At 43.1% G+C, this 24,953-nt stretch overlaps 1 protein-coding gene and 1 pseudogene across 12 annotated transcripts in view; both read right to left on the bottom strand.

The window, feature by feature from the left end:
• The window catches only part of PDSS1 (decaprenyl diphosphate synthase subunit 1), a 42,949-nt gene that overhangs the window by 17,779 nt on the left and 217 nt on the right, over nt 1-24,953 (bottom strand). For 10 of the 12 annotated variants that reach the window (XR_006219695.1, XR_006219697.1, XR_006219696.1 and 7 more), the window contains exons 2-7: nt 20,649-20,713; nt 20,095-20,215; nt 17,265-17,395; nt 6,551-6,692; nt 3,596-3,707; nt 3,387-3,496 (exon numbers count right to left, since the gene is read on the bottom strand). Coding sequence is in view for 6 of the 12 variants with exons in the window: in XM_042991265.1 (XP_042847199.1) it covers nt 3,387-3,496; nt 3,596-3,707; nt 6,551-6,692; nt 17,265-17,395; nt 20,095-20,215; nt 20,649-20,713 (681 nt within the window). In the remaining 6 variants the exon portion in view is untranslated. Of the gene's footprint in view, nt 1-3,382; nt 3,497-3,595; nt 3,708-6,550; nt 6,693-8,255; nt 8,617-17,264; nt 17,396-20,094; nt 20,216-20,648; nt 20,714-24,953 lie in introns of those variants that run through there. The other 2 variants (XR_006219700.1, XM_042991271.1) reach the window with 2 other exon arrangements.
• Nucleotides 21,200-21,312, bottom strand: LOC122240611 (annotated as a pseudogene).

The raw sequence follows: 24,953 nt of genomic DNA, 5'->3' as shown, positions 1-24,953 counted from the left end.
GCATTTCATTTTAAAAAAGGGTCGAGCCATGTTAATACACATGTCCACTGTTTACTTGCTAATCTGTGAAGAACGAAGTGCAATTTATAAATGAGTATGTGTGCTATAACGTCTCTGGCTTCCTAAGCAGAGCATTGTGACCACACCACGATCAAAGCTTTCCTTGGTGCCTTGGGTCCATGTCCTTGGCCCTTCGTAGGGTTTGATCATCTGCAAGCTTCACTTAACGCCCTAGTGTGCCTTATGAAGTTGGCTCTCCATCTTCATGGAGATTTTGACCATCAAAGGTATGATGATCAATGAAGGGTTTATGTAGCAACTTTATGGCACCCTTTTAAAATGAGTGATTCTTTTATTTGGCATTCTAACGTCTGCCATATTTTCAGCCAACTCTCTTTTTATTTAAAAAAAAAAAAATTATTTATTCATTTGAGAAAGTGAGAGAGTGCATGAGCTGGGGAGGGTCAGAGAGAGAGAATCCTAAGCAGGCTCCATGCTGCCAGCGCAGAGCCTGATGCAGGACTCAAACTCACAAACTGTGAGATCATGACCTGAGCTGAAATCAAGAGCCAGATACTCAACCAACTGAGCCACCCAGATGCCCCAGCCATCTCTCTTTTTAAAAAACCACACAGGCAATTCTTTGCAAAAAAATATTGGCCCTTTTCACTAAAGACAAAAATGGCTGAAGTCATGGCCAGCATGTTCTACATAATTCACATTTCTTAGTGTTTCAATTTTGTGTTTTTAGGAAGAAAATGTCTGCATTCTTTTAGGATTCACAATTATCCATTTCTTGACGCTTTTCAGAATGGAGACACTATTGGCAAGGGGCCTTTTTCACTGAAGAGACCTGAGGAAAAGTGCTCTTTAACTGCAGGAATGCTGAGAGAGCATCATGGCAGCAATGTCCATCTGTCCCCTGAAGGTCTCCCTCTGTTGCTGCTTTGATCGCAACCTACTTGCCAGGTTTCATCTCTGCCACATTGATTATGCGGAGGTATGGTCAGATGAGTAATCCTATGGAGAGAACTGGCTCTCATTTAGGGGCTAGAACCAAATACCACATGTTGTATAAGGACAATACTGACTTTTTTTTTGAGAGAGTGTGAGCAGGGGAGGGACAGAGAGGGGGAGGACAGAGGATCCGAAGTGGGTTCTGCGCTGACAGCAGCAAGGCCCAATGCAGGGCTTGAACTCATGAACTGTGAGACCATGCCCTGAGTCGCACTTGGATGCTCAATCGCCTGAGCCACCCAGGTGCCCCAAGAATACTGGCTTTAAAAAAAAGAAGAGTGCTCTTCAGCAAATGGTGCTGGGAAAACTGGACAGCAACATGCAGAAGAATGAACCTGGACCACTTTCTTACACCATACACAAAAATAAACTCTAAATGGATGAAAGACCTAAATGTAAGTCAGGAAGCCATCAAAATCCTTGAGGAGAAAGCAGGCAAAAATCTCTTTGACCATACCCGCAGCAACTTCTTACTCAACATGGTCTCTGGAAGCAAGGGAAACAAAAGCAAAAACTAACTACTGGGACCTCATCAAAATAAAAAGCTTCTGCACAGAGAAGGAAACAATCAGCAAAACTAAAAGGCAATCAACAGAATAGGAGAAGATATTTGCAAATGACATATCAGATAAAGGGTTAGTATCCAAAATCTATAAAGAACTTGTCAAACTCAACACCCAAAAAACAAATAATCCAGTGAAGAAAAGGGTAAAAGATATGAATAGCTACTTCTCCAAAGAAGACATCCAGATGGAAAACAGACACATGAAAAAATGCCCAACATAACTCATCATCAGGGAAATGCAAATTAAAACCACAATGAGATACCACCTCACACCTGTCAGAATGGCTAAAAATAAATAACTCAGGCAACAAAAGATGTTGGCGAGGATGCAGAGAGGAGGAACCCTTTTACACTGCTGGTGGGAAGGCAAACTGGTGCAGCCACTCTGGAAAACAGTATGGAGGTTCCTCAAAAAATTAAAAATAGAACTACCCTACGACCCAGCAATTGCACTACTAGGCATTTACCCAAGGGATACAGGTGTGCTGATTCAAAGGGGCACATGCACCGTGATGTTTATAGCAGTGATATCGATCATAGCCAAAGTATGGAAAGAGCCCAAATGTCCACTGATAGATGAATGGATAAAGAAGATGTGACTGACATACATACATACATACATACATACATACATACATACAGTGGAATACTACTCAGCGATGAAAAAGAAATGAAATCTTGCCATTTGCAACTACGTGGATAGAACTGGAGGTATTCTGCTAAGCGAAATTAGTCAGAGAAAGACAAATATATGACTTTACTCACATGAGGAATTTAAGATGCAAAACAGATCAACATAAGGGAAGGGAAGCAAAACTAAAATAAAAACTGGGAGGGGGAAAAACATAAGAAACTTTTAAATACACAGAACAAACTCAGGGTTGCTGGAGGGATAGTGGGTGGGGGGGATGGGTTAAATGGGTAAGGTATTAAGGAAGACACTTGTTGGGGATGGATCACTGGAATCTACTCCTGAAATCATTATTGTTGTACATATGCTAACTTGGATGTAAATTAAAAAATAAAAATAAATAAAAATAAAAGTGGCAGTAAATCCAAGAAAATGAAAAGCTGGACCCATGCCTCTCAGAATGGGAAAAATAAAAAATAAAAACAAGAAGACCAGAGGGAAGGCCAGGGAGGGAAATCAAGGGAGAGAAAAGTTATGGTGCACACTCGATTTACAGCCCAAAGAAAAATGGCTTGTTTATAAATAAAGAACAAAGAAAACTAGGACAACCTAACAGGTATTTTTTCTTGGGCAGAAGTGCCCAATTCTTGATTTTGGCTCGGTCACAATTCCAGGGTCGTGAGACCGAACCCTGTGTCGGGCTTCGAGCTAGGAGCCTGCTTGAGATTCTCTCTCTCTTCCTCTGCACACCACGCTGCCCTCCCCCCCCCCCCCAAAAACACAGCACTTTGTAACTTTTTAACGCTAACATGTCAGAAATGGTATATGGGACAACAACCATGAAAGACATTATTCCACTAATCATGACAAGTTTTTCAAAATGTTAAACAGTCTGGAGAGTAAACTGGGTGCAGATAGCTTATTCTGATTCTGTTCTTGGGGGGGAAGGATGAAGAGTGAATGCATGCACAGCAAAAGAAGACCGTGAACATGAAACCCACAGCAGAAGATCCCACTGTTTGGGGATGTAATTCTCTCAATGACCTCTTGGGATTCTGGTTACTATTTTAAGGTTCTCCAGTGAAATGTTTCCCAGGAAATTAGCTCCCAAGAAAGAGCTATGAGGCATTTTTTTTTTTTTTTTTAACGTGAACAAAGACAGAACGTACATACTGCTTTACAACTGTTGGCTATCAGACTGGCAGTCTTCTTGAAGGTCTTTTCAAGGTAGTGTGCGAATCTCTCGTTCTCATTTTCTTTTGACCCTAGCTGAAGAAACTCGCCTATAAAGAAAGAAAGGGGTAATTTGCGATACGGTTTGATTGCCTGGATAACTCTACTGAGACTGAATTAAAAAAGCAGCAGCGTCAGAATTAACCTACCACGCACCAAATCTTCAATAACTTGGGTTAAAATAGATATGACAGTTGTATTTCCAATCCGTGCCAGAGCTATAGATGCTGCAGAAAGAATTAGATCACCAGCGAGAACAGCCTAGAAAAGAAAAAAGAAAACAACTCAGAGAAAAGGATCGGAGCAGTGGAGCCAACAATGAAGCTGGCTCCTCAGAAGATAAATACAGAAAGGGAGGGAGGGTTCATCTTGGCCGTGAGTCTTCCCCTACCTCTTCCTCAGTAGGACTCTGTAATCGTCAGTTACAGATTCGGCACATAGTGGGCATGGGATCAGTTCCCAGATCTCTCCAATCGGAGCTGAGGAAGTGGATGTGTGGAGATGGACAGGGTCAAACTCTCTCGCTTCATCCCTGGGCCCCACCAGGGTACAGCTGCCCTCAGACTGGCCGTGCTGGACACTTGCTCTTTGCTCACAGCGTGCTGTTGTGTCTGTGCACCTATCATTCTACTCGGAAAGTCCTTCCCCTTCTTCACTGAGCTGACTCCTCTGCACAATTAGCACAGAGGACACTTCTAGGAAGTCCACTTGGATCTGCATGAGAACAGCACCCCGTGCATACTGCAGTCTTCTCATTTTTCTTCAACTACTGATTCCCTATCTACCAACTCCTTGAGGGCACGGGCTGGGAATGATCTCAGCCAGCACTTGGCACACCCCAGCGCCTGGCATTTTTCTCAATGAAAACCAAACCAGGGAATCCTGGCTCCAAGTTCAAAGCTCTTTGCACTGTATTACACTGCTCCTCATTCTCAGATAAAATTTTTTGTAGTGAACACTAGATAATCAATATTTTTTCCAATCTTCTTTAGAGTGGGAGTAGATGCCCATACTGTATTTGTAGCTTATTAAAAATTATATATAAATGAATTACAGACTGTAATTAAACATACTCATTTTCATATTTAAAAATATGCCTACATTTTATGTTATAGTTATAAATGGTTGATCTCATAGACATTTTAATTCATAGAATTTTCAACATAACCACATTTTAAGTTTTTATTGTCTTTTCTCTGGTACCTAAAATTATGTTCAGTATGTTTACCTATTTATCATTTTATAGAACATACTGTACAAGTGATCTCAACATACACATATACATTAACAAAGTCATCGTATACATTATGACATATACGTGCACATATATGTCTATCCTTCAGCCACCCGTACATCATTTGCAGCTGGAGGGCTCAGGATCTCTAGGCTTTTACGTCTTTCCTCTCCTGGCCCTGGGGATCCCAGAGGCCAGAAGGTTCCAGCCTGTGAAAGTAAAGTCTCCAGACTGGGCACTGGGGAATGCTGGCTGAGGGGTTAAAGGAAAGAAGGGCTGGAACCCAGGCAGGGTACTGCGGGCTCCTGGAGCAGGTGCTGTGTGAATGGACTTTCAATGGACACACAGTACTTTTGGCTAAGAGGTGGTAAAGGGGAGGAGGCTTGCAGGCAGGCCTGTGTAAGGCAGACCAGTCACAGGCTGAAAGAGGCCCCCAACAGCAGAGATGATCACAGCGGGGACTAACTAGGCAGGGAGAAGGCCCGAATTTGTTGTTGGTGGTGGTTTTTTTTTTTTTTAATTTTTATGTTTATTTTTGAGAGAGAGAGACACTGAGTGCAAATGGGAGAAGGGGAGAGGAAGAGGGAGACATAGAATCTGAAGCAGGCTCCAGGCTCCGAGCTGTTAGCACAGAGCCCGACGTTGGGCTTGAACTCACAAGCCGTGAGATCATGACGTGAGCCAAAGTCAGCTGTGTAACCTACTGAACCACCCAGGTGCCCCCAGGATTTGTTCTCTTAACTAAGGCTTTAGGGACAGGCCCTGAGAACAGCTGACTCAGGGACATGTCATAAAGGTACCCATGACCTCTCCAGAATGAAACTGCACTCCCCCCCACCCTTTTTTTTAAAAACAACATTCTGATGTATGGAATTCCGCCCATAGGACACAAGACCTTTCAATTTAAAATTTGAAATAAAAGATTTATAAGTGAGATCTCAGGACTCGATTACACAGCAAAGTCATGTACAAGAAAGCAAAACCGGCACGTGAAGATAACAATTAATATATATTTCTTCTTTTTCATAGGGCAATTAGAAAATAGAAGGTAACCAGGTACTACAAATATGTGAGGGGAAGAAAAATAAATGTGTGAGGGAGGGGAAGGCGAGCCAAGGGAAACCTCGTTCACACTAATGTTTCATGTGTGCTTCAAACAGGCAGGGCGGCCACGGGAGGTGCGTGTGGAGGGAGCTGCCCGCATCACACGAAAGGCCTATATGTCTTCATATTCATTTGTGCAGCTTCATTCCCGTTCTTCAAACATGATTTAAATACCTTTAAGCAGAAGTCCCCATCTTATATACCCCTTCAAGAGATGCTGATAAAATACTATGGAAATATCCTTTAAAATATACATGTATGAACCAAACTCAATTATACAGCCTCTACAAAAGGTAGAATTTTCACAGTGTGTGTATATATCTTTCTGTGTACCTATATTTAAAACAATATAATATTCACACACATATATTTTAGCTTTACTTAGTTACTTGTCATGACACTCTTGTACATGGCAGTCAATAGATAAAGAATCAAACTGAATCTGGGTACTCTGAGCCCAGAAGTAAAATGTATGAGTCCTCATGAAACATGCTTTTTGGATAACAACAAAAATCTCTTTCTCAATAACCAAAAGGAATTCTATGTAAAACTATGAATAACCAGAAATACTAAGTTCAGCTTTCTATGGTTTTCTCTATTAGCAAATGTCCGTACGCAGACAAGACATGAATTCTATTTTGAAATTTGGAAGGCCGCATGTGAGGAAGCATACTTTACTTTTTAATGAGACAAATCTAAAAAATAAATGCAACCCAAAGAGTGTGTAGTTGGGTAAGAAGATTGAAAGGAAACTAAAACACCGTACCTTCTTTTCACCCCAGATCTTATTGACCGTGTGTTTTCCTCTCCGAGAACTTGCATCGTCGATGACATCGTCGTGTACCAGACTAGCAGTGTGGATCATTTCTGCAATTAAGGCTATGGAGCGCTGGTCTGCTTGCACGTCTCTAATTAACAGAAAGCAATGCTTTTTAACAGAGCCGCTGTCTATAACCTTCTCAGCAATCATCTTGTCAAAACTGGACATCCGATCTAGGATAAAGAACTTTATTTCTCTAAGAGAAACTGTATAAACACTTTGGCTTCCCTACAAAGCCATTTCTACCATTTGGAGAACATTTTAAAAATGTGTGAGCTACCCTGCCGAGGCTATATTTTGTAGACAGCACATTCAGAAGTAGAATTTGTATGATTAACAACAAAAAAGTTTAAACATCTCAGAAGTCTGGCCATGAGGCTGAAGAATCAGCTGTAGGCCCTAGAATCGTGGTCTTGGGCGTCTGGGGAAGCTCGTCAATTGTGATTAGGTTATAAGGAGATTTTGGGGCTTGGGGGGGAGGGGAGACAGGTTAAGAAGCACTCTGAAAAAGTATTCTAAAGAACCAACGATCAGTATGTTTAAAGCTTTTAATATTGTCTTAAATGAAATGTTTAGGAAGAAGACCTCAAGCACCCAGATAGAACTTTTGTTGCAACGGTCTTCCAATTCATACTTCACCCTGGCATTAGAAATGGAAACTTTTCTTTCCCAGCTTTAACACAATATACAGGATAAGCATTGTCAAGAAGGTACATGGCTATGAGTTTTAGAGTTCAAAGGGAATGTGCCCCTTTTTAATCATCATCATTATCACAATCATCATCTATGGGAATTTTTAAAAGCTGAATTTTGAGAAAATCAAATTGGGGAAATAACCAACTGAATTATCTGAAACCGAAAACATATGCCTGACTTAAACGCATGGTAACGAAATGTTTCACTTATTCAATAGCTTCTTACTTTTCAAAATATCATCACGTTATCTCTTCAGGGGGGAAAAGAGAGAAGGATGTTGAAACAGAACTTTTTCTTTAAAAAAAATAACCTAGGCTGAACATCTGCAAAAGATAGTGCCTATTCTAGAGCCTCACATTTAGCAGAAAGCTATGGAAAATGAGGCCCAAGTACATTAAAGATGCTGGTATTTAACTACAGACACTAAGTCAGCCTGAAGAGTACCTTCTGATCTTGCTTTAAATATAATTTTAAAATAGGGTGCTTTGCCGGCAACTCTTAGCTAAGATTTCAGAATTAAGCCTCAGACCCTTCCAACTGCTTAGCCCAGAAATCGATTGCCAAGTGCAGCGCATTATTTATTAACCTGTCACAATCATAACAGTTCTAAATACTTCCAGATCACACCATGGTCTTTCAAGGCGGGAGAAGTAAAGCAACACGGGGTGGAGACCAGTTCTAACAACAGGACCGTAAATAGGAAAACGAAGGTTCCAATGGCTTCAAAGAGCTTGTTGTGAGACCCTTGATGAGACACTGCTCACAGGCCCTACGGTAGGAGGCTTGGACCTTAAATATCTTTTAGGTGAATGTACTGGACCCTACCTTGAGTTCAAATGCACAGGAAAAGAGGTAGACATTCACAGGTGTTTTGTATAAAGGCCATCTTTCAGATATTTTCACCATGGCATTTTGGTCTAATACACACTTCCTACTAGTTGGTAGCAGAACTTACCTTGAAAAACAACTGTGAGGGCCTCTAGCCTTCCTTATGCTTTCCTAAGCTGGGCACCGCCTCCATTATCATAAACTCTGTCGGCAGACAGGTGTTCCTGCTGGGGAGTTGTGATGAAATGGCAGTGCTCACTGACACACTGGAGTTTTGTAATTTCAAGATATTAAAGACAAAGATGTCTTAAAATATTTTGAAATGTCAACGACTACACGTATACAGAAAGGCCATTTTACGTGGCTAAATTACTGACTGCAATCAGGATTCTTTGTTAGAATGTTGTCTGGTATTGTGACACAGCCCATATGCAGAATAGACATTTCAGATGTTTTAAAAAAAATGTTTATTTTTGAGACAGTGAGCTAGCAGGGGAGGGGCAGAGAGAGGGAGACAGAGAATCCCAAGCAGGCTCTGCACTCTGAGTGCAGAGCCTGAAGCTTGAAATCAAGAGTCAGACACATAAACAACAGCCACCCTCAGGTACCCCTGAGATGTTTTCTAATTGTATTTGATGTCCTTTTTCCTACACAACTAAGTTTTAATGTGTGCCAGCTTATATCCAGAAAATACTGCCACTGCTTGTCCATAGCACAGCATAATGGCTGGAACCAAAATTTACAGATTACAGAAAACTCTCACACTATCTTTAAGATGAAAGCTCCAAAGTGCCAAACTGAGTCATGCCTTCAGAAAGCTGGGCACCATTTTCACTTCCTACCGTGACAGCTGACACACTCTCCTGGCTTCTGGGAGAGGTGCTGAGAAAAGCCAGACTGGAAAGACAGCCTGAGAAAAGGAGCCCCTTGGTCTGAAAGTTGGCTGTGTCCCCCATACTTCACACATGGCGGAGTATGAGATGATTCAGCAAGCCCGTTGGGGTATTTGTTTTTTTCCCCTTCATTAGATTTAAAGCAACATTTTTTATAACGGAATAGTTCAAGTGCAGACAAAAATAGATGGAGTCATAAAATGACATGCCCCACCCCATGTACACTTGACTCAGTTTACAAGTGATTTAAATAAAATGGTTTTTTCCTATTCACACTAATACATAATGTGAAATCTTAAACAAATTATAAGTAAACCCTCAGTGTGGGAAAATTGTCTCTAAACAGAAATTCAAACGTTGCCAATTGATTACCTTGGTTCAGAATGAATGAGGGTAGCAAATTTAAATAGTAAATGTGATTCCACTTTAAAAGCAGATATACAGAAGTTTCTACTCCCAACTCTACAGAGGCTGTATCAAAACCAGAACTCTCAAGTGGTATTTTATACAGAAGGCTCTATTTCTATTATAAAATGTTCTTTTTGTCTAACAATTCTAAAAGTAAGTGTTTCCCTTTGCTTGTTAGAACTCTGCCAAGCTTAGTGTTTCTTAAATATATAACCCTTGTCCACCATGTCAGAATCCATACTCTTGAAAATGCAGACTGAGGAGTCAAAATCTGACAATGGGGCTCAGGAATCTGTATTTGGAAAAAGCATGTCAGGAGATTCTGATGCGCAAAGTTTGAAAAATGCTGTTCTATCAGGTATTCATTTGATTTACCACAAGCCACAAATGGAAGCTTTCCTAGAGAAAGGGTTTTGTTTTTCGTAAAAACTCTGCCTTTGCTGGCCCACTGCTGCACTGCCTCTGAAACAAGAGGCCACTCTCCTAAACATGACCTGGAACTTGGCAGGGGGGCAGGGGGACAGGGAGCAGCTAATGACTCCTCAAGTCCCTTCAGAGAGCAGAATGGCTCACCGGCTCACATGCAAAATCACGGAGGATGACCTCTCTTCCCTCTTATACTCTGCATCATTATGAATTTGAAAGGACATGACTGGATGCTTTTTTAGTTTGGTCTGAAAAAACTCACTACTTAAAATGCAAGCAGAGTCCTTTGCTATCAAATTCTTCAGGAGGCAAACTGCATTTCCTAGTTACCTGATGAAAACACACATATTCAAGTTTTCAGCATGCTGAACAATATATCCATATAGACTCAGGTAAGATTTTCTCTTTCTCTGTCACTGAACTGACTTGCTATAAGCTGGAGTCCTTTGCCTATGAAGACTGTGGGATGTGTCCTGCTTTACCTCTGGTCTGCTCGTGTCAGAACTGGTGGACACAGAAGAGGCACCTCCAGAAGGAGAGGGAAGCCCGTCTGGGCCCCTCCCTGCGCTGATGTGACGTGATGTAATGATGGGGCCTGTGTTAGTTTCCTGTGGCTGCTGTGACACATTACCACAAACTTGGGTGTGGTTTTTTTTTTAAGTTTATTTATTTTGAGAGAGAGCGTGCGCACGGGAGGGGCAGAGAGCGCGAGAGAGAATCCCAAGCAGGCTCTGCACTGCCAGCACAGAGCCTGATGCGGGGCTGGAACTCACGAACTGTGAAATCGTGACCTGAGCCGAAACCAAGAGTAGGACACTTAACCGAGTCAGCTAGGCACCCCCAAACTTGGTGGTTTAAATCAACAGAAACTCTCTCATAGTACTGGAGGCCAGAACACAGTTCCACGGAGCACCCTTCCAGCCCTTCCAGCCACGGGCAGCTGTCTGCAGACTTTGGCTTATGGCCCTGGGACTTCAATCTTCAAAATCTCTCTGCTCCACCTTCACACGGCCCTCCCTTCTGTGTGCATCGACCTCCCTCTGCTTTCCTCTTATAGGGAGACACGTGACTGCACGTAAGACTCATCAGATAATCCTGGATAATGTCCCCATTTCAAGATTCTTAACTAAATCCCTTCTGCAAAGACCCTTTCTTGCTACATGACGTAACACAGGCTCCAAGGATGAGGATGTGTATACCTTCGGTGCGGCCATTTTTCAGCCTAACAGTTTATTTTTTATTAAAAAAATTTTTTAATGTTTATTTTATTTTTGAGGGACAGACAGAGCACGAGCAGGAGAGGGGCAGAGAGAGAGGGAGACACAGAATCTGAAACAGGCTCCAGGCTCTGAGCTGTCAGCACAGAGCCCGTGACAGGGCTTGAACCCACAAATCGTGAAATCATGACCTGAGCAGAAGCCAGAAGCTTAACTAACTAGGCCACCCAGGCACCCCCAGCCTAACAGTTTCTTACTTTCACTAGCCTCTTTTGCTGGTGCTCAAACATTTCCTTGTCAGGGATCAAATTCTTCAAATTACCTTTCACTGCACCTGTCTAAAATCTCCTTTTGTCCTCCTAAGTGATACTACACTGAAGTGTCTCATCTTCCACAGAGACATTCAGGTAGAATGAGCAGGACCGCAGGGTTTCTGACCATCTCTCACTCTCTGCTTTTCATGCTTGGTGTCATCTTTCTGTTTCCTGGCCTCTGTCTCTGGCCTCTGCAATCTTGTTTCCTTTTCCTGTATTCCTTACAGGCATGTTGAGGATGCTATTGGCATGAACGCCAAAGGTACTTTCCATCTGAAGAACAGCAGAGTGCAGGAGGGATACCTGAATTAGGAGCTCACTGGCTATCCACCTTCATAAACCCAAACAAGCACACCAGACTCAGTGGAGTCTATTTCTCTTGGTTGAGAACACAGTTTTAAGCTTGATCAGGAGTCATGAAGTCAGTAGTTCTGACATCAAGAGAACAGAACTGACATCCAAGAGCAGCTGCTCCTGATATTTACCTCCAGAGAGAACAGATGCCTGCAAAGCTGCATCACAGGTGATGCAGGGTTCGTGCTGTTTATTTTCTTGCCACCGAAGAAGCACTGCAGAAGTTTCGGGATCTTTGGAGCAACCCACCATGATGATGTCTTAGACCAACCACTTATCTAGGCAACAGATTCTGGGTGCTACTGAATTAACTCAGCACTTGGTTTTTTTTTCAGACTGGGCACAGCGAATCCAAGCATAGTTGATTCCTTCAGTGATGAAATCATCCTGGTGTAGTAGGCGCCAGAAGAGGGTGCACATGTGTTTAAAAGCCCTATAGGCCTCTTGCTCTCACTAATGTTCTCCTTATACTTGAGCTTGACCTAACCAACGAAATGGATGACCGTCTGGTTATCAAAATCTTCTCCCTCTCAGTAGGTGTCCTTTATTAGAGACTCTACTTTCAGATCGTTTTCGTTTTATCTTTTTTTTTTTTTTTTAATTGTAGAGAGAGCGGGGAAGAGGGACAGAGGGAGAGAGAGAATCTTAAGCAGGCTTCACGCTCAGCAAGGAGCCTGATGCCGGGCTGAATCCCACGACCCTGGGATCATGATCTGAGCTGAAATCAAGAGTCAGATGCTCAACCGACTGAGCCACCCAGGGGCCCCTTAAGATCCTTTAAAAAAAAAAAAAAATGTGTAACGGACGCCTTGGTGCTTCAGTTGGTTGAGCATCTGACTTTGGCTCAGGTCATGATCTCATGGTTCGTTGAGTTCGAGCCCCACACCGGGTTTGCTGCTGTCAGCACAGAGCCCACTTGGGATCCTCTGTCCTCTTCTCTCTGCCCCTACCTCTTCCCCACTGGCACGTGCGCATGCTCTCTCTCTCTCTCAATAATAATAAACATTAAAAAAATTTCTGTTGCTTTTTATTAATTCTTGTTAACAGTCCATTTTATAACTGAACATTTTCTTTTATTTATTTATTTATTTATTTATTTAAAAAAAAATTTTTTTTTTAACGTTTTTTATTTATTTTTGGGACAGAGAGAGACAGAGCATGAACGGGGGAGGGGCAGAGAGAGAGGGAGACACAGAATCGGAAACAGGCTCCAGGCTCCGAGCCGTCAGCCCAGAGCCTGACGCGGGGCTCGAACTCAGGGACCGCGAGATTGTGACCTGGCTGAAGTCGGACGCTTAACCAACTGCGCCACCCAGGCGCCCCAATAACTGAACATTTTCAATACTTCTGAGCACCTCATGCGCTGCTGCTTCCATATATTTATCTTTTAAAGCAGTATTTTTAAATGTCAGAAATTCCCTACCATATATAATTGAAAGCTGGCTAGATGACACACACTACGGACACAAACCTTTAAACAGTTGGTATTTTTTTTTTTTAAGCTGAAGAGACAGTATTTTGCAAAGACTGTTTTGTAAAGACTAAATCGAACCCCGATTCGGAATCTGAACAACCAGCAAGTACAACTACAAATTTTTCACAATACGATGCCACAACTTGCAGTTATCTCCTTAAGCCAACAGACATCTACACGCTAATCAGTATCTTTAAAACCCTCATTAAAAATGAAAGTGAACTGGGGTGCCTGGATGACTCAGTTGTTTGAGTGCCCAATTTGCACAATCAAGACAGATACACACATGCCCAAGGCAGATACACACATGGCCAATATAATGTGGGCAGTCCTGTCACCCCAATCACTAGCAGCAATAGCCACTTCCAGTGCCGGAAGACTTCCACACAGGAACGGATGGTGCCAAGATCAATGACAAGAATAGATCCCTTCAATGAGGCAGCCGAGCAGAGGGTTTGGCTTGAGGAAGATGAGACACCACAGTTGTGCTGCAGCATTTAGCGAGTGGAGCGATTTTACAGAAATCATTTTTGATCTAATTTCTTTAATAAAGTAAGTCCTGACCTACAGTTAGTTTGCTGAGCTCTGTGGCAGGTTGGGTTCTCTGGGAAGCAGACTCTGAAGTTTAGAATACAGGATGCCTGTCTATCCAGGAGTGCCCTGGGTGTCAACAGCTGGGAGGGGGAGAGGAGGAAACAGGCCTGGGTAGAGCGAGAAGTTTCTGCAGTGCAGGCCCATCCATAGCGTGCTCTGGAGCCACAATGGCCCCTCACCTCCCTCAATCCCTGAATGTGGGCTGGCTTGAGAAGTTCATGGCCTCCAGCAAGAGGATTTTCTGCAGCTAACATATTCTTGAAGAGGCTGAGAATTGAATGTTCTCTGTCAAGGAGACCTGGTCAGCACGGAGTCCTTCACTGAAGCGAGAGTTCTTCAATAAGAAGGATCTAGGTGGCACATTTCAGAAGCAGCCCAGCTGTTTTCTGGACCTTTCAGTCTGAATCATCTGTTGTGTGCACTCCTACTTTACCAGCCCAGGTACTGTAGTTATTAGGATACAGGCAAGAAATGTAAAGATTGAGACTTAAGCTCTTCAGGACCGTATTACCTTTTGAGAATGTATTATAAGTTTCAGAGACCCTTCCCCCGAAAAATAGAAATACACAAAAAATTTTGTGTACAATTCTAAGGACTCACAGACCCCCATAACACCCACAGACCTCAGGTTAAGAAGTCTCAGTAATCTAGCAAAGAATATTTAATGGACAGCTGAAAAGCTTAATAAAGGAAAAAGAAAAATCAATTAAAATCCCCATTGCTATTTTTTTTTTATTATCTATTTTGAGAGACAGAGAGTGCATGTATGAGCAGGGGAGGGGCAGAGAGCGAGAGCGAGCGAGAGAGAATCCCAAGCAGGTTCTGCACTGTCAGTGCAGAGCCCAATTCGGGGCTCAATCCAACAAACCATATGATTAGGACCTGAGCAAAAATCAAGAGTTGGAGGCATAACAGACTGAGCCACCCAGGCATCCCTCCCCCTCGCTATTTCTTAGGTATCTGCTCTATTCGGTTTTCTAAAACCCTCACCAGGATTATTACTTACCTATGTAATACATATTTCACAGACAAGAAGATAACATCTGATAAGCCACAGAGAAGCCATTAAACTTGGGTTGTCAAACAACAAAGCAGGGATCTCTCAATTGAAGTACTGGAATGGGTTCTAGTGCTACTGGGGCTTGGGAACGTCTCTGGCAGTGCTGGCTGCAAACAAGCTCTGTGGCTCCTGCCCCTGAATCTACAGCTACCTTTTGTCAATGTTGTTCTAGGTCTTTCTCAGCAAGCAGAGCCAGAAATGGCCCAGGTCTCCAGAAGCTCCCCGACTCCCACACGTCTGTTTGCTGTAAGAGGCACAGCTGGATATTTAGCTAATGATGAGCCCGATTCAAAAGGGTTTTATGAAGCAAATATTCTCAAGATGCTGGATACTGTGGTATATGACTTGAATGCATGCCACCACTGTGACTCCCACTCCAATGCGGGACACTGCCTCTGCACTGTGTCTTTGGTGAGCCCTGCTCCAATCGCTTACAGGAGAATGAGGACCCAGCTAGAACACCCCAGAGAGGGCAGTGTTGAACTTACTTTTTATTTTACTTAAGTCAACACTACCCACAACGTGGTGCTCCAACTCACAGTCCTAAAATCAAGAGTCACCTGCTCCACCAACCGAGCCAGCCAGGTGCCCCTCAAACTTAACTTTTTTTTTTTTTTTTAAATTTTTTTTTTCAACGTTTTTTATTTATTTTTGGGACAGAGAGAGACAGAGCATGAACGGGGGAGGGGCAGAGAGAGAGGGAGACACAGAATCGGAAACAGGCTCCAGGCTCCGAGCCATCAGCCCAGAGCCTGACGCGGGGCTCGAACTCACGGACCGCGAGATCGTGACCTGGCTGAAGTCGGACGCTTAACCGACTGCACCACCCAGGCGCCCCGAACTTAACTTTTTAAACTAGCAATGCCTTTGTTGTGTTATATCCTCCCATGTTTTCTATAACTAATGGTTTATAGTTTCAGTAAGGGAAACTGAAAAAACTTGCAACCATGGGGAGAGCCGGAGAGGATTTGGAGTGATGCAGAATGTTTTCCTTCCCATGTCATCTCTGAGGGTAACAGACTGTATTACGCATAAATCTGAGAAATAAAAATATAAACACACACTCTCTCTAGTCCAGTGGTTCTCGACAGGGATGATTTTGCTCCCTGGGGACATGTGGCAATGTCTGGAGACATTTTTGGTGCTCATCAACTTGGCAGGGGGTGCAACTGGCATCTCAGGGGGGGAGGCAAGGGATGCTGCTAAACATCTATAATACACATGACAGCCCCCACACAAAGAATTATTTGGTCCAAAACATCAGTCACGTCAAGGCCAAGAAACCCTGCTCTAGGTCACATGAGATGTATTCAAATGTGGCTCATTTCTGCTGCTCTGCCTCCCCGGTGAAGTGGAAGCGGACCTGAGGACAGTGAAAGGCCCACTGCCAGAGAGCTCTGTCTGTTGAAGCTGCACTGTGAGCACTCAGTGAGTCTCCGAGGGTGGGTGGGAGGCACTCTGAGGTGGCGTACTGTGCTGGAGCTGGAGGCCCAGCAGCGGGGAACAAAAGGCCGACACAGGCTGAGGAGAGCAGCTGCTGAGAGGCAACACCTGACCCTCTTGAGGCATTCCTCAAAGTACCATCTACTGGGAGGAGGGGATATCACAGAGATGTCCAGCCCTAGGGAAATGGATGAGTACATTACGGTGTACTGGAATTTCCATTGGTACATCACACGATGTAAAAATAACAACCACGAAGACACTCCAGCATCGTGATAAACAGTGAAAACACAGTTGGGAGTAAACAAAGCAGAATGCAATCCTATATACACAGTATGACTGACTGGGTACAAGAGTAGAGGGGATGAGGGAACTGCAAAGATGGCTGGCTACAGTAAGAGGTCAATCCTTTTTCCTTTTAAGATTTCCTTTGATACCATGGTTTCAATGTTTAACGATTTTATGTATGTTCAAAACACAAAAGTTGAGGGCCAACAGTCAAAACGCCTTCTTTTAAGATTTTTCTTTGGCAGATTTCCAAAGGTCATGGGAAGGCAGGCTCTCGGGGGTGTGGTGCCCAGACTTGAAGCACAGTGGGCGTAGCTCATGACTTTTAATGATAACCTTTGGACTAACTGCTCTGTATTATGATTACATGTATGCATACACCCTGCTATTCTACACTTCGGAGTGAGAAAACCAAATCTGGCTTTTAAAATTCTTTTCGAAATGCTTATTTGCAGCTGAAGTTGTTCTTTGAGGACATTAAAGTGTGGAAAAGGAAGATGCCTATACCAGTGGACTCTGGTGACTCAAAGTCAGAAACTACTCACCACAAAGTGGATTCTTAGATAAATGCTACCTCTTCAACAGGGAACTAAGTGGCAAGCTTGGGGAGGAAGATTTGGCAAATATAAAAAAAAACGCCAGAGGAGTGAAAGTCAGTAACTCACCGGGAGTTATTATGATGGATATTACACGCCCGGGCCATTAGCACCACAATAATTGGTCGAAAGGCTTTTCCTTTACCATCGAAGTAGTATTCAGACATTTCCTTAAGTTCGGTTGTAGATATGACTAGTTCCTGGAATAAAGTTTCTCTGTGTCAATATGGCATCACAATGGCACAAAAGTCAACAGGATTTCTTTTACAAAACCCTGATTTGGTTTCAGTGGACTCAGTTGTATTCAGTGTACTCATTTCACTTGAGAGATTCAACACTCAGCTGGAAAAGGTGCTAACACTGTATTGTCACAAAACTGGCTGTCCTGCAGCTGGGCCACAAGCAATGCCTGGCCCGCCTGAGTGGCCTAAGGGCAAGGGTGAGCAGTGCCGCCTGCCCCTGTGACTCCAGCAGACTCCAGGGATGAGCAGGAAAGTACCAGGTGGCCCAGGGACTCTGGGCCAGTAACAGCTGGATACAGTGACAGCTGGATAGGGGCAGGTAGCAGCTTGGAAGATGGAGGGGAGAGGACAAAGACAGGGAGTGTGGGAGCCAATGAAGCAGGTGTTAAGGGAGTGTCTGGGGTGGGGAGGCAAAGCTGTGTATCAGGGGCAGGAAGACAAGGGGACAGCCAGGGAGAAGCAGGGATCAGTAAGCCTGACTCGGCCAGACAGGTGAAAGGTTCACAGAGGAAGTTTCAGACACAGTTTGCCAGACTGTGAGGAGCTTACAATTGAGTTGGGAAGATAAAATTTCTTAAAAATATAAAATGTTCAGAATGGTAACTTGGGCGATGACATAATTAAATTAAATGTAGTAAGGGGTGCCTGGGTAGCTCAGTCGATTAATCGTCCGACTTCGGCTCAAGTCATGAACTTGCAGTTTGTGAGTTCAAGCCCACATCAGGCTCTGTGCTGACAGCTCAGAGCCTGGAGCCTGCTTCAGATTCTGTATTTCTCTCTCTCTCTCTCTGCCCCTCCCCTGCTCACACTCTGACTCTGTCTTCTCTCTCTCTCTCTCTCAAAAGTGAGATTAAAAAAAATTAAAACAAATAAATGTAAATTAAATCAAATGCAGTAAAAGTTCAGAGAAGGGAAAAATCAGCATGGGCTAGAGAACCAACTATTTATAAGCTTTGATCTGGGATTAAAGAATAAGAAGGATTTTGATTCATGAAGAGAAGGGAGAGACTTCCAGCCGAAGGACATGTGTTTACTGTACCTGCCTCTCACGGACTTGCTATGATGAACCACAGCTTATGTACCCAAAGAAATGGGAGCTAAGAATGGACCCAGAGGACCATCAGCCAGGCTCAGGTGAACACAGTACAGTGGGACAGGTTAACTAAGATAGCGACTTTAGTACCAGACACAGTAATAAACGCAGAGATTGCAAAGTAAAATGAGTCCTATAAGGAGCTCAGTCTAGAGGGTGAGAGGTACAACAATAATACACAGTGTGATGGGTGCTGCTCTGAGATAAGCACAGCTCCTCTGGGAGCACAAAGGGGGCACTGCTGCCCCCTTTGGAGGGGGAGGCAGGAGAGCAACAGTGACAGGGCCACAGAAGCAGCAGTGGCCTGGCCTAGACTGTGGGGATGGAAGGCAAGAAACAGACAAGGAGGACATGAAAGGAGAAGAGGAACAATTCCAGGATCCTGCCTGGGGTTCTCAGGCGGCACCTTCAATGAACAGGAAAAACAAGAAAAAACAATTAGGAAGGGAAAGCAGAGTTTCAGATAGGTTACATTTGAGACAGTCATGGACATTCCATGGAGCTGACCAGGGAGTAGTTAGATGTGTGGTTTTAAGAGAGACAATTCAACCTGGAACAGACATATTATTTGGGAAGTGTTCCACATTGTTGGGAGTGGTCAACAGTGTCCAGTGTTCAATAAAGTCACAGGAGATAAAAACCAAGTGTCCAATGGATTTAGCGGAAGGTGCTATGGAAGCTATGGGCTGGCAAAGGCAGTTTTAGAGGGGAGCCTGGAAAGGAAGCTGCAGAGGGACGCTGGAGGAAACTTGAAAGGGCCAAAAGAAAGAGGCAGGGAATACCGTACTGGAAGGGAAGGGGGAACAAGGCTCAAGGGATGGCGCTTTAAAGGATGAACAAACGGGAACATCAACATTGGCTGTGAGAGAGGTGAAGAGGGAGAGCCTGCAGAGAAAGGAGAGGGAACAGGCAATGGCAGGACTAATTCCTAAGGCACTGAGGAGGCAAAGGGCACGGGACTAAGCTGGAGGCAAAGGGAGGCCTGGAAAGGCCTTTCCTCCTGGAAAGGGAGGGAACATTTACTTCACTGAGGTGGGAGGAAAGCATGCAGATGGGTACGTAAATGGTAACAAAGCAGGTGTCCAGAGAGTGACTCCTAAAGGCCTCCCCTCAGTCTATTAAATAGGAAGTGGCCGTTGCTATGAGAACAGGAGAGTAAGGTAAGGGTTTGAGGAGGAAAGTGGAGGACCCTGAAAGGGAAGGAAGCTGATGAGGGGCACATGAATATTTCTGGGCAGCATCTGAGAATCCACCAAAAGTTTTGTGGATAAAAGCATTTAATACATAAAGCCCCATTTGGGGGCAGTCTGGCACTGATCTTCAAGCACTTCAATATGCCTGGAGCAGGTGAAGGAATAAGGGAGGGTAAGTACCGGTTTTTTCAGTTCCCCAGCTCTGTGATAATGCCACTCTGGATGGGGACATGTACTGTACCCTCCAAACCGCCCCCCTATGTTGCCCAAGAAACATTTGAAACTTGACACTCGTGAATCAAGTTTGCAATGACAGTGTACACAATTCTAAGAAATCAACATTACTGACAGTACTATCAAAGCTCTCTTACCTTTCTAATGTCTTCATACAGATCTTTCAAGTCTCTCCAACCGAGTTTGAAAGGATCGGTGTATTTCTCACCACTCCGTGTTTTACTACAACAGCACGCTGCTGACGTTGTGTGATGGAACCTGGGACAAGCACGAAGCACACAACGTAAGACTGAGTGCCATTCTATTAAGTGAGATAATTTCATTTTTAAGTAAGAATTATATACACATATTCATATACATATACTTGCTGGAAATTAAGCATGAATGGTCATTACAATTTAGAACACACAGAATTCTGTTCTTGCTCAACAATACATAAATAGCTTATTTTTATAATCAGGAACTCGAGAACCCACAAAATCAAATACTAAACTAGTTTATTGTGTTCTGAGTTTAAATTTTATTATACTCCCATTTTTTTGAAAAGGCAGAGGTCACACAGAGCGATACCGTGGCACGTAGTGAGACAAAATATTCAATTTGTTGGAGTAGCCCCCCACAGTTTAGAACAGAAATTCACTGGCAATATGGCTAACAACTTTAGTGGTTGTAATACAGATTATAAACTTACCGTGACATACTATACCTATTTGAAAAAGCAGATGTTAAACTCTTCACAAGATTAGAGTAGGATATCTACAAAATAAAAGCATTAAGAAACCTATAAGAATATTCATGCAAAAATTGTTTATAATGCCAGATAAATAAAACCTCCATAGCTCATAATAAATACAGTCTTTAGTTGTCCCTTGTAGGTAGATTGCAAACTTCAGAAAAATGATAATAAAATTACCTTATTACAAAAGCAGTATTTGTCATTACGGAATATATAAGAAAAGAACACATCTATAATCTATCCCTTTCTCCAAAGAAAGCTAGTTTCTATATTCCTATCTATCCTTTCAGATTTGAAAAGTAGTTTTAAAACAATTTCCTTCCATTTAACTAAGATTGATCAGAGAATAGTAAAGATTTATATTCTTCAACCAGTTTAAAACAAAGAATAATCAAGCTCCCCCAAGCATCAGCCTGGATGGTGAAAGGGAAAAAGATTTCAATGTTGAGGAAGGAAATTTCCATTGCTAAACGAACACTGCCTATTTTATTTTATTATTATTTTTTAAAAATATGAAACGCTTCATGAATTTGCGTGTCACCCTTGTGCAGGGGCCGTGCTAGTGGTAATCTTCTCTGCATCCTTCCAATTTTAGTGTATGTGCTGCCGAAGTGAGCACGAACACTGGGAAACATGCTGGGAAATAGTACTGCCTGATCAGTAATGTTAAAAAACGAGTTCAGTGGCACATTTTGAAAATATTAACTTAGAGATCAAGAACAGAAGACTACAAAGAGATTTAGAGGTGGTGACAACAAATGTTAGTTCCAATGATTACTGAGCACTATTATGGGCCAGGAAATATGACAGGCATGGGGGACCCAAAGATACAAACTGACGACCTTAAAGAATTCAGGGACACAGTCATTTCAAAAATTACTAATATACTGGGGTACATGGCTGGCTCAGCCAATAGACCATGTGACTCTTGATCTCAGGATCCTGAGATCAAGAGTCCTGAGAGTGAGTTGGAGCCACACCTTGGGTGCGGAGTTTATTTAAAAAAAAAAAAAATTACTGATTTACCGATTTAATGTGGTAAGGGCTCTGTATTTAAAGTACCTATTTTGACAAAAAGGACAAATTTAGCGCAAAAAAAATAAAACTAATCCACTCTACTTGCAATAAAGTCTTACAAAGTGCTTTTACACTATGACCCTAATAAGTACTTGCTTTTATAGAGCTAGGGAATTTGAAGTTCAGAAAAGTCAAGCCTGAAAAACTGATATACAGATGTTAACAATATATCAAAAGGAAAAAGCATCTACAAAACCGTATGTATTATGTGATCGCAACAAAAATTTTTACATACGTGCACGCACAAATAAGATACACAATGGGGTTTAAAAGTGTATAAACCAGGGTATTAAACATAGTAATTTCTGAATAAATAGGATTGTGGGAGTTTTTTGTTTTATTCCTTTTTTGCTTTTATATTTTCTGACTTTTTCCTAGTGAACACATACTGCTTTACACATATTAAAATGACAATAAAGGCTGACTTTGCCAGGCAGGCAGTCGCCAAGGAAGACTGGCTGAGTTCTAGTCGTTCCACAATAACATTATACATTCATTAGACCAATAAGAACATTTATGATGTCCCAAGAAAGCGAGGTGATCTTTTGATTTTACCATTATATGACATTTAACCTACTTGTTTCAGCCTTTGTAATTAATTCATACAAATTCAGTATTTCATTATAATACTCAGTTTGAGACCTAATCTAACCTGGGGCGAAGAGTTAAAATTACACAGCTAATATGGAGTGCTCTGAACCACTAGGCAGCCTAATAGTTATTAAAACCATGGTCTTTGGAAGATGGATCTTGGTTCAAATCCCAACATTTCCGGGCCATGTTACCTTGTGACATCTTTCTGCTAATACCTACTCACAGAGAGATGCTGCAATTAATTCGGAGAAGTTGTGTAAAGGTCTTAGCTCAGAGCCTAACACACTGTACACATTTAATACAGTCTTTGCATATCTATAGTATCTGCAGTATTTAATGTCTACTCAGTCAAGGTATCTTCTGCTTTAAGATGGAGCCATGTTTTCCAAAGGAAAGCTTGTGCACTGTTGGTGGGAATTCAAACTGGTGCAGCCACCATGGAAGACAGCACAGAGGTCCCCCTAAAAATTACACAGAATTCCCATATGATCCAGTAATTCCATCACTGGGTATTTACCCAAAAAATATGGAAATAAATGCTAATTCGAAATGGTATATGCACCCCGGTGTTTATTGCAGTATTATTCACAATAGCCAAAATATGGAAGGACCTCAAGTGTTCATTGATGGATGAATGGATAAAAATGGTGTGGTACATATACAATGGAATATTATCCATTAAAAAGAATGAAATCTTGCCGTTTATAACAACATGGATGGAGCTAGAGAGGGTAATGCTGACTTTCTAACCAAAACAAGTCAGTCAAAGACAAATAGCAAAGGATTGCACGTGGAATTTAAGAAACAAAACAAATGAGGGGCGCCTGGGTGGCACAGTTGGTTAAGCGTCCGACTTCAGCCAGGTCACGATCTTGCGGTCCGTTGAGTTCGAGCCCCGTGTCAGGCTCTGGGCTGATGGCTTGGAGCCTGGAGCCTGTTTCCGATTCTGTGTCTCCCTCTCCTCTGCCCCTCCCCCGTTCATGCTCTGTCTCTCTCTGTCCCAAAAATAAATAAAAAACGTTGAAAAAAAAATTAAAAAAAAAAATAAATAAATAAAAAAAAAGAAACAAATGAACAAAGAAAAAAAAGAGACAAACCAAAAAACAGGCTCTTAACTACAGAGAACAAACTGCTGGTTACCAGAAGGCAGGCGGGTGGGGGAATGGGTGAGATAGGTGAAGGGTGATGATCAACAGTAACATTTCTCTTGATGAGCACTGAGTAATGTATAGAACAGTCAAATCACTACATTGCACATCTGAAACCAATATAACACTGTTAATTATACTAGAGTGTAAATAAATCAATAAAAAGGAGTGTCCAAGAAAACAAGTATCCAGTGCCATCAGATGGTGGGTGCCAACATCTCTCCCAATAATGCCTTCCTCTGTGACACTGTAAGTATTTGAAGTCTGGCTAGGACTGTACTGAAATGGGTCCCAGCAAAGCCCGGAGACTTTCATTTCCCATATTCTCTTTTTAATGTCGGTCTGCGGGCCCAGTTACTATTCTGTCCCCAAATGTCCATTCTGGATAAGTTGTGACATGTATCCACCTTGTTACAAAGCAGACATTTATAAATGCTACATATTTTATACAGGTACATGGTGTCTGAAGGGTACATGGGAATATGAAGTGTCCCAAAGCCAACCAAAACAGAAAAGTCCTAAATTCAATAAACTTTTTAAAAACGAGCCTTGTGGATGAAAGGAAAACATAATAATTACTGTGTGACTGGAGAAGTCTCTAAAAAGGACAGTGAGTAGATAGATTTTGCTCAGTTTCTCTAAACAATATGGGCCTACCCATGGCACGTGGAGAGTCAATCAGTGCAGGAAAGACTCATGAAGCCACAGAACATGTCAATTTACAGCGGCTAAACTGGCCGGAAAGGGAGAAAACTGACTGGGCCCAAGGGCTGCAGGGCGGAGAGTCAAGCAGTCATGGTTAGTGCTGAGATTCTTACTCTACTTCAAGAGGTCACATGAAATCAAAGTTCAACGTTTCTCTACTTGTGACATCCTCAGGCCTCTTCTCCTTGCTGTGACCTTCTACCCCGTCCAGGTAGGCTCTCCCCGGCCGGGGAAGCAACTACCGTAGGACTGAAATCCGGTCCACTCTGAGCATCAGCCCTACACGAAGCCTCTTCCGCCTATTCCGAGCCCACCTGGATCCGCTGGATCCCAGAGCGCTCAGAGCACCTTTTGCTCTTAAGTCCTAATTAACAGCGCTCCTCCAGAAGCCCTGGGTGTAAATCGAAAGGAAACAGCTGCATTCGGTCTCCAGGCTGCACTAGGTCCACAGGCCAGGAGACAACCTGGCTGCCCTCCCTCCACTTTCCCTGAGACCCGGCTCCTCATCCACCGCTATTTCCCCAAACCCCAAAGCGCCTGGGTCCCCAGGACCGCGCTTTGCAGACTCGCGCAGGGCGCCCCAACATCAGGCATACGCCCGGCGGGGCTCGGGCCCATCCCGGGGCCCATCCAGCCCCGGGTCCCATTGCAGCGCAGCCTCGCGGCCCCCTGCCCCGGCGCACTTGCCGCGCGTTCCCATTCATATTCATCCGTGCCGCCGTCACTGGCGCGGTGA

Source organism: Panthera tigris, chromosome B4, assembly GCF_018350195.1.
Source record: "Panthera tigris isolate Pti1 chromosome B4, P.tigris_Pti1_mat1.1, whole genome shotgun sequence".
NCBI lineage: Eukaryota > Metazoa > Chordata > Mammalia > Carnivora > Felidae > Panthera > Panthera tigris.
This window is presented reverse-complemented; position numbering and strand designations above follow the sequence as displayed.